The sequence below is a fragment of the Pocillopora verrucosa genome, chromosome 7, assembly GCF_036669915.1.
Source record: "Pocillopora verrucosa isolate sample1 chromosome 7, ASM3666991v2, whole genome shotgun sequence".
Taxonomy (NCBI): domain Eukaryota; kingdom Metazoa; phylum Cnidaria; class Anthozoa; order Scleractinia; family Pocilloporidae; genus Pocillopora; species Pocillopora verrucosa.
Window position 1 is genome coordinate 16,311,334 of NC_089318.1, and position 10,044 is coordinate 16,321,377.

Sequence of the window (10,044 nt, forward strand, 5' to 3'; positions counted from 1 at the left end):
CGATAAAATTACTAAAGAATATGATGTTTGTTCGGGATTCTAAAGAAGCACTGCTGTAAACTCCCCACCCTCCCTACCCCTAGCATGAAAATTTTACCAAAGTAATTACAAAATTCTGTGAACTTTTACATTTTCTGTGCTAATGACTCGAAAAGGAACTCAAAACTTCCTAGTTTTGGCTCAGAGCTACGTTTTCTTTTGTGTCGGATCGCTTGTCTGCAATACACGTAAGTTAAGTTGTTATGGGTTTATGTTACCGCTGGTGCATAACAGCGGTTATGCATTAGCGTGCGAATAATGTACACTGATATGGACAACAACACTCAGCTACTTGTCTTTTTATACAAAGTATAGGAATAGGTCAATTAAAGGTGTAATTTAGATTTAAAGAAATCTGGTTCATGGCTGCCAGACATAAAAAAACATTGAAGGGCATAAATTTTCCTTTCGAGAGAGGTGGATCTTTAGACTCTAGCCTATGCACTATTAATTGCTTTGACCAGGTGACATATTCTAAATTAAGCAGGTAGTAGCAGATGCTACACAGATAACTTGTTAAGTACGATGTTTCCCTAGAGGCGAGGCCTTTTCAGTTCTCATAATGTTCTTTATAATCTTCCGGAGATAATCCGAGTATCTGTGGTCAAGAGTGATAGCAGACGGTACGAGCTGGGAAATTGTGAGAGGCGTGTTTAGACCTTACGGCCAGGTAAGTGATATTGGCCCGTACGGGAATGTAATGATACAAAGCCTTTCCATATGTAATTACGCCTGTCCACACACATGTATATAGCAAATCAACTCGAGAGATTGTTTCAAAACGTTGTCGTTTCGAGAAAAAAAAAATAGTGAAATTGGCGTATTTTTAGGAATATAACTTCGACTTTTTTTGGCTTTTTTTTTTTGTATGTAAGGAGTTCAGACTTGATAAATTGAAGAAAACAAGAGATTTAATTGGTTTGAAACGTTTGGTTAATTTTGAACATCATCAGTAGCACAATCAAGAGTATTCAAATCATAAGTTAACATTTTCCTACAGGATACCACTTGAGTAAAGTTGTGAATAAAGTGAGGACGCGGCAATTTAACCGAATATTAACAAAGATTTAACAAAGTCATTTGACTGAAAAACAAAGGGAAAATGGAACAAAAAAAAAGGGGCCAATGGAACAAAAAAAAAAAAAAATATTTTCCCAAAGATATCAAAGGAATTCTAAACCCCCACGAATCTTTTTACCTGCTTGGTCATTGAATTGCTCGCATCATAGAGTGACAAGGTACCACCCTCTCCGAACAGTTTTCAAATGGCCCCACCATTCTTTTTTGATTTAGTGAATAATATAACAATTTTGCGGGATTAAACTGCTGTTGATTGTCCTTGATTTGCCAAAATATGTATCCCCGGGAAAAACATTCCGCGAAAAAAAGAAGTAAAAGATGAAATAATTTACTTTCAATGAAATTGACAATAAATTACTTTGTTCTGGTGTCAGTTATTCGAGACCGTTGGATGTCACTGACCTTCTGAGAGCGTTTAATCTTTTATCTCCTAAGGCAGAGAATCTCATTAGCTTATTTATATTTTCGTGTTTTTTGTTATTCTCAGCTCTTTCTTGGTTTAAAACATTCCAAAAGGGCAGACTTTCTTTTCTTCCTTTAGATTTCGATTTTAAGATAAAGGGAAATACAGATCCAATTTTTTTTACAAAATTTTAAAGTAAGAAAAATGATGTTTCTATAACATGACGTAGCGTATTTCCTCGAATAAGCGCCCAACCTCTGATAAGCGCCCTCCCCCGAACAAGTGCCTACCCCCCTAAGCCATAATGTCAAAAAAGCGCCCCCCTCCCCCCTCCCCCTTCTCTCACTCTCTTAGACAGCAAGTTTCCATTTCTTTATCTTCAACTTTTTAGGTTTTAACTAGAACGGAATCAGTACGGGAAAAACGTCTCTTTTCTGTGCCAGTTTATCCATGCCCATGTGATCGCAGAGTTCTTTTATGCGCGTCATCTCTTTTTGTTAATTTTTGTCCTACACTACTACACTAAGTCGATAAGTCCCTCTTCGATAAACGCACTCCTTCCAATAAATGCCCTTCTTTTAGCCGAATCTTTAAATAAGTACCTGTGCACCCATTCCAGGAAATACGGTATTCCCTTTCCCACGTATTTCCTTCGATATATATTTATCTATTTCTTTGGCAAAATATCAATTCAATTTAAAGATGCTTAAATATCCCTAAGATAGATTGTTCTGCATACTGATCGAGGGAATAAACTTTTGTTCACAGAAATATTGCTCTCACTCTTCTGTATCCACATGAAGACACTCAACATATTCTTCCTTTTCAATCCTGTGTTGCTGTTATGGGGATTTTTCTTCAGTGTTGTCGAAACGAGGGCGAAAGGTGAGATCCTAAAATTTAAAATTATTGTAATAACTTTCCCTTCTTGTAACGATCAGTCGTTAGACAAATTATCCCGAGGTCATATTCGCAAATACATTTGACAGCAGTAGGATTCACAAAGATAGTGCGAGTGGTAGCACTGAGTCTCATATTTTTCTATCTTCTTGTCAAAACATTCCATCAGTGAGGTAGCTTGGCACTATCAACTAAGTTGATTAACGTAAGTTGGCCACTGTTAAAAGCTTCAAAGCGGATGTTCCGAGCGTTAGCCCTTCGTCTTTCGCCCTGGGGAAGGGCTAACGCTCGAAACGTCCGCTTTGAAACTCTTTACGGTGGCCAATTTACGTTATCAACTCAGTTAATAATACCAAATTACCCTGATATACTTTCCTACCGACGTAGCACCACAGTTTCTTTAGAAACTTGCCCCATTTATTCAGTACTCCATGTATGGTTCACCACTTTTCAAGCAGTTACGACAATTGTTGGATACTTTTTCAAGTTCCTGCATTCTGAATCATATAATTATGTCTTTGAAATCCGTACATGATGTAGTGCATCGTTCAAGTGAACACCGAGTGTCTCGTCACGATACTTCCGGCTCAGTTCTTTATCAAGAAGGTCGGACAAGTGTAGGTAAGATCAGATTAATTAAATATTAAATATTGCATAACATCATCATATCATTATCATATTATTTGACTCAGTCTTGTGAAAGGTGTAAGAAGTTTTTAATTGAATGTCGAAGATGTTCTAGGGTTGTTTTAGTCTCGCTTCATTGGCTTTTACGATTGTCCTCAATTACTTGCGCCAAACTTTCAGCCAATCAAATGGAAACCAGCAGGTAACTCTTGCGCTTAAGGTAGCTGCATTGCGCTTAAGGTAGCTTCACTGCGCTTAAGGTAGCTGCACTGCGCTTAAGGTAGTTTACTCTGAGTTCTGATCAGCTCAGTGTGACATTTAAGCATGTTCTGATTAGCTCTTTGAAAGCGCTCGATCATTTTAAAGTCTGGTTTGTAATTTTGGAAGGGATGCGGAGTAAGTCTACAGTTTTAACCCAAAGTTGGTTTATCCAGAAAGGAAGGGGCTACCCGCTTCCAAGTTACAATTGAGGGTAAACGTTAGAAACCAGTTGTTGGTGCGCTAGACTTCGCATCAAAATGTTCGGGTTTGAACGCTAGTCAGGGTTGTCGGGCTGTTCTTGAGCAAAACAATTTACTCATCCTTTTTGAGTCAAGATTGGGAAGGTGCAAAACTCGGGAAAACTTGAGAAAGTGCTGAAGAGCTCAACATTTTATCCGGGGAGAAGAAATTAAAGATTTCTAGTAACACTACGTCAGTCAAAGTGGGATAGACTTTGGCATTGTGAACCATTTTCCTCGTTTGTGAGACTTTCTTTATTCTTTGCAAACGAGACATTGGAAAGTATTCAGCTGCTTCAAAAGATAACAAATCTGTACCAAATAACACTATTTTTCTCGCTTTTTCCAGTTTACACATTATCAGGAAACGACCACAACGCCCCTTGCGTTTTTCCATTTTACTACGACGGTAAGAACTACACATCATGCACCTACAAGGACTGCAAACATAACCTGCCTTGGTGCGCAACAACCAACAACTACGACAGAGATAAGAAGTGGGGTCACTGTCAGACAGACAAGGACGTAACCGATTGCATTGACCTTCACAATCGTTGCGGAACTTGGGCGATGGATGGTGAATGTGTAGTCAATGCCCCGTACATGTGTAAAAAGTGCCCACGATCTTGCGGCTTGTGCACCCATGGAGGAAATGGGCGAGGAAAACCTTGCAAATTTCCGTTTTTCTTTAAAAACAGACTCGTGTATAACTGTCTACGCTTTAATAAAAAAACATGGTGTGCGACAACAACTGACTACAACAAGGACAAGAGATGGGGCTACTGTTTTCCTAAATGTAAGTTTTGAAAAATAAGACGCATTTTATCGAGAAATGAATTGCAATTATCTTTAACTTTACCCATACCCTAAATGATAGATACATAAAATTGATTTTTTAGTATATCGTGATATAAGAGAAGTGAACGAGAAATTTTTTCATTGGGGAGAGTGTGACGATCTAAATGATGATTGTCGACAATGGGCAAAGCAAGGATTATGTCAAAAGGATCCTGAAGAAATGAAAGAAACGTGTCCATGGAGTTGCCACAAGTGTGCGCCTATGAAGTTAGGTAAGTACGAGGCTGTAGGGGGCTTTCTCAGGGGCTCTCCTTCCTTTGGTTTTGCTTAATTTCGTTTCATGATTGGTCCCGAAAACTTACGCCACCTTCTCATCCAATCAGATTCAAAACCAAAACCAATCGTGATTTTATCACTTACATTGTTCTGCGCTTCATGCAACTTAAACTTTAAATATTCATTGGCTAACGATGATGTCGGCCTTCGCTCCGATTGACTGCTGTGACTATTTTGGTTTCCGTTTTCGAAACTTAACTGAAACAACTCTATATGGGAATCGGCATTGGGACCAGATTGAGTTTATATAATCTGCTGTGTCACTGAAAATGAAATTCAATTTGATTTACACTTTTGTGTCTTGGTGCGTCAACTTATCAATTTAATCATGAGTCTGAAGAAAGCCTTGAAAAATTGTGCCTTTAATCTGAACTTGCAAGGGCATCCCCTATCAACTTATTAACAGTATCCGAAAATCGAAAAAAACTTCCGCAGGTAAATAGAGGATTTATCAATCCAGTGGCGAAAGTTATCCGGGATCATTTTTTGCTTTACTTTGATTCCAATTGGTCCTGAAAACTCGCATCATCCTCTCAACCAGAGAGAGTCAAAACGAGTGTAAATCGTGGCTTGGTTACCCGTGTTTCCCGTGGTTTTGGTAGTTTACCTGTTTCTACAGTGGGTTTTCATTGATAAACTACATGAAATTATAATCTCCTGCTCTATCACAATGGCTAACGGGAAAGGCAGGTGACCCAGCTGCGATTGGTTTTTTTAGTTTTGCATCTGACTGGTAGCGAGGACTGCGCATGTTCTCTGGACGAAAACGGAGGCGTTTAAGAGCAAGCCTAATGCGATCGTGGAATACTTTTTAAGCCTTTTCTTAATACCAACAGCTCTACAGAGACCTAATTTTTTGGGCTCAGCGCTATTCCAGACGCCAGCCTTGGGTCATTTCTCGAAGCCAAACCTAGCGGTAACATTTATCGTATATTTATTAATTTAATGAAACTCAGGCTCATGAAATGCCTATACCTCATTCCATCCCAGTAACCCTGAAAGGATGCCAAGATTACAGCTCATCGTGTGCAGAATGGGCCAGAAGAGGAGATTGTGAAGATAACACGGTGTTCATGTTTGCCTTCTGTCGTTGGTCTTGTAAACAATGCGCCAAATCAACAAGTAGGCATCATTTTTAAAATAAGAGCCGGTCATTATTTATCGCTAGAAGGGGGGGGGGGGGGAGGGGGAGGGGGGTGGGGTCTGAGGATTTTGATTGTGTCACAATGAAATTTACCTGATCTGATTCTCCCCTCCCCCAAGGCCTTTTAGTAATCTAATGACCCCCCTCCAGTTTGCAGTCATATTTCTATACTCCCGGGCGCGTCCCCCTTTATACTCTGCTAGCGACGATGGTTCCCCCTTCGTGAAAGGACTGAAAGAGGACTGAAAGAGAGAAAAAACTGAAATGTGATGGACCGAACGATCCTTTTTGAAGGGAGGATTTCTTTTTCTCTTCTTTTTTTTTACTTTTGTCATCTAGATATTTTTCGTGTAACATCGCTATAAGCCTTCAAAGTTACAACTGTTAGTTGGAAAAAGTCTCAAGGTCCCAAGGTAGAGGTTACACAGAAAGGAAAGATAGCAGAATTTAAGTGAGATTAATTACTTTTAACAAATAGCCAGCTGGTGACCCTGATGGCCTGTTCTATCAAAGAAAAGGTACACGCGGCGCGCTCAGTGTGTCACTGATACTTCAGAAGATAAAATACAAAATATCGTTAATGGTGACGTCATCTATGCGTCTGTTAGTCATAAGTAGGAACCAGACCACATAGATGTATGATTCAGCTTTTCATAGGACTATTAGTTGAATAGTCGAACCTGCGTTAGAGTGACGCAACTTCGGTTTCTCTTACTAAATAATGTATGAATACTATTTTTAGTTGAGAAGACAGCACGTGATAGAATGCCAAGAGGATGCAGATCGTGGGTGCGGAATGGTGATTGTTACCTTCACCAAGAGTTTATGTTGCAAAACTGTAGGGAGTCTTGTATGGCAGGGGGATATAAAAACGGTAAGTAAACCAAGAACAAATTCACGTTATAGTCCAGTAAGTAACTTGCGCTTCCTCGAAAAAAAGTGCGCGGCTCCTCACGACAATCACTGTCTACTTGTTAGAGAAGAGTGCAGAGTGACGTCAAACCGAAACCACACAGAACTAAAAAATATTTGAAGCAAGAAGACGCAAATGAAAAAGTTAAGATTAGTTTCAGTTTTTAATATGATTGGTTGAGAAAATTTCGCGAGTTATCTGAACCAATCATAGAGCAAAATCAAGGGAAGGATAACCACCAAAGCAATTCCGGGTTACTTTTGACACTCGTTTGAAAATTTCTACTTCAAAAAAGAAATATAATCGTTTGTCTGACGATGCGGTCACTTCGAATGTAGATCGCGACGTTTCGACTGCATACTGCTGGTCTTCTTCAGGCGAAAATTTCTATATTTTGTTTCAGATCATTGATTCAGTTATGTGTTTATGATCATTTTCAGGACGCATGTGCTTAGATGAGGTGGCAGATTGCCATAACTTAGCTAGAGAAGGACTTTGCAAAAGCCGAAGTGCTATGGGTATTATGAGAAAATACTGCAAATACAGCTGCGGATGGTGTTCTTAAAATGTACAGAAATTATGTCAAAAGCTGCTCCAAAAGGCCAAAAAGTAATTTAAAACAGTGCGTGTGGTTAAAAGCCAATCCCTTTTGCTTGTCTACAATATTTCTTAGGTATCAGTCTCTTTACTGCGGGAGACCTGGGAACCGGAGAGCTGGCTTACAGTAACTTAGGTCGTATTCTATCGATATTAGCCGTTTTATGGTCTTTCGGATGGTTCCCTCATTTTGGTTTTCAATTTTCCAACAGGGAAAAACCGTTTTAAGTGGATTTGGTTGATCAACTCTTTCAATCGGTCAACCAGGTTGAAATAAAATGGATAGCAACCGTTGTCGTCTCATGCTTATATAATGGTGACCGCAGGCTTTATTTGGCGGCTTCCCCGCTCGCTATGAACGTGAGGGGAAAAAAAAGAAAAAAAAAGTTTTGTTATCGTGAAAACAAGTAACGAGTAAAACTGAAAGAAATTCGGAATTAAAGGAAATTCAAAAGTGTGCAAATTAGCGAAGAAGGAGTAGGAATCGTGCCACAAGAAGAATAATGATTAGAATTTTTTGTTTGATAATGACTTTTACCACAAGCTATTTTCAACCGAAAACGTAGATGGTCAATGGATTTATATTTCGAGATAACAACCACTTCAACCTTTATCGGTTGCGGTTGAAACGGTTCATCCTAATTAGAACACGGCCTTAGATTGTAGTTTTTTCTCCACTTCTATGAGATGCAATTGGCCGCATAAAGCCTTAAGCAGTGTATTCATTCTTATCGGCTTCGCTCCGGAGTAAACGCTGCATCTAAGAGGCCGCCGTCGCCTAAAGGTGAGGCGCCTTTTCGGTTAATGTAACCGTCTCTTCATTACCGCTGAGCCCAATATATATGGAATTTTCGCATAACTTATTTCCGCTTTTAAGGTCGATAATTACATCTTTGACAACGGTGTACTGCCCCGTTACTAAAAAAGTTAGGTTACTTTTTTTCTCCTCTAAGGATAGAAAGCGAATGCTGTGTGTTTGTTTAGAATAAGCTGTTGACATCATTTGGGAACTCGAAATCATTTAAACAGCGCTTGCATTTGAATACCCAAGCAATATTTTTTATCTGATAATGGGTAGAAATGATAAAAAGAGTTAATATTTTACTGTATGTGAACACAAATATTTTAAGCCACGGATTCAACGCGTCCCAAACGCATAAAATTGTTTATGAATCATGCAGAGAGATATGCTATTAGCAGCCTTAGAAGGCGAGTGAAGAAGCAGTTATGGCCTTGTATGCTATTCGATTCTACCAAGAACTCGAGTATTTGTGCCTTCGATCCATATTTTTTTTAATTAGTAAAGGTCAAAGCGATGCTTAAATCTTGTTTATGAATCATAAATTGACCAATGCAAGAAGTGTTCACAGATACTCTGACTCCTTGACGTGATGCCCTCCTATCAGTAAAATACATTTCCCTTGACCCCTGAGAGTATCTAGCATCTAATTTCTCCCTAAAGAAGCTCTTGATTGTTAAATGAATTCTCCGGGCGAGCACCTAGGGAAATGTATAGAGAACAGTGTGGAGAATATGCATACTGATGCTAGGATGTAAAAGGTTGATAAAGGATCTTCTTATATCACTGCACGTTTAATAACTTGAATCACTCAGTGAGCTGATCACCGAGTCTAATTGTGATCTTGTCAAAGAAAGTGTTATTCATCTCGTCACGAGCGTAGAACAAATAAAATTATTAAAGTCCTCATTGAGAAATCGAACTTCAGACCTTTGTTCGACGTATACCGCGCTCCGATGCTCTACCTTGAGCTACAGAGAGCAGTAAGAGAGCTAAGCTGTTACTAGGTCGATATTGATCAAAGTTGTGAACACTTGCACATGAAATCGGGGCAAAGAGCACTTGAGAAAAAAGGGTTAGAATTATTTTCCATTCGTCGCGTGTGTGCTTTGATTTGTCGACTATTGGAAAAATATTTATCTTGCTCAACAGAGAGAATTTTTTGCACAGTGCGTTGAATATTTCTTCCTGACATATTTTGCATCTGGACAAAGAAGACGTGGCAGTACAAATATGCAAGTGATGGCAAACTGTCAGAGACACTTAAAGCCATTGTTGGATGAAATTGCGCTGATATAAGATTATCATGCCATTCAAGGGGATTAGCATATCAATACCCGTTGTCGCCTCGTGCCCTAGAAACCGTGAAAAGCTCCAACAGGATGACACACTTATTCAAAAGCATGCCATTTACCCTTTTTTTTTTTTTTTAACAGAACGTAGGTCCGATGTCTATAAAAACCAAGGTCTCGTTTAAGGTGAAACGACAAAATAAGTGTTCGTGAAAGCTTTGTCATAATCATCAAGCCGTCTAAATGTCATTGAATCGTCTCGTTCTCAAACATCCCGCTGCGATTGATCATGGTTTATCACTTCCTCCTTGACTTTTTCATCGAACATCCTTGCGCTTTCCCAGCCTCCAGGGACTCAAATCGAACTTTAAGAACTGATTGATGAAGCGGCGTCGAATCAGAACTTTTGCGAAAATTATTAATTTTTCTTTGAGCAATTCGCCTGATGCCGTTATTAGCCTGGTTGTGTTCAATTTGGGCAGTCGCCGGAAGTAGAGAAGAAAAAAAGCCGAGCTATTAAAATAATCGTTTCGAATAGGCGCCGAAGAGATTATTTTACATCACATTACCCCAAAATGAAAGAAGATCTTAAATTGGAAAAGACTCGTGCTTTTAT

The 10,044-nt window shown here is 39.2% G+C and overlaps 1 protein-coding gene across 1 annotated transcript; it reads left to right on the plus strand.

The window, feature by feature from the left end:
• The first annotated feature begins 573 nt into the window (after positions 1-573).
• On the plus strand, positions 574-7,594 carry LOC131768317 (fibronectin). The gene is made up of 8 exons (XM_059084050.2): positions 574-709; positions 2,291-2,407; positions 2,963-3,043; positions 3,899-4,345; positions 4,449-4,619; positions 5,674-5,805; positions 6,570-6,701; positions 7,181-7,594. Exons 2-8 carry the CDS (start codon positions 2,320-2,322, stop codon positions 7,303-7,305), a joined length of 1,176 nt encoding a protein of 391 aa, XP_058940033.2. The 5' UTR covers positions 574-709; positions 2,291-2,319; the 3' UTR covers positions 7,306-7,594.
• Positions 7,595-10,044: the final 2,450 nt, after the last annotated feature.

Coding starts and splice junctions, on each gene's coding strand:
- LOC131768317 (XM_059084050.2), top strand. CDS start 2,320: ATGAAGACACTCAACATATTCTTCCTTTTCAATCCTGTGTTGCTGTTA. Junction 4,620..5,673: donor GTGTGCGCCTATGAAGTTAG/GTAAGTACGAGG, acceptor ATTCCATCCCAG/TAACCCTGAAAGGATGCCAA. Junction 5,806..6,569: donor ACAATGCGCCAAATCAACAA/GTAGGCATCATT, acceptor TACTATTTTTAG/TTGAGAAGACAGCACGTGAT.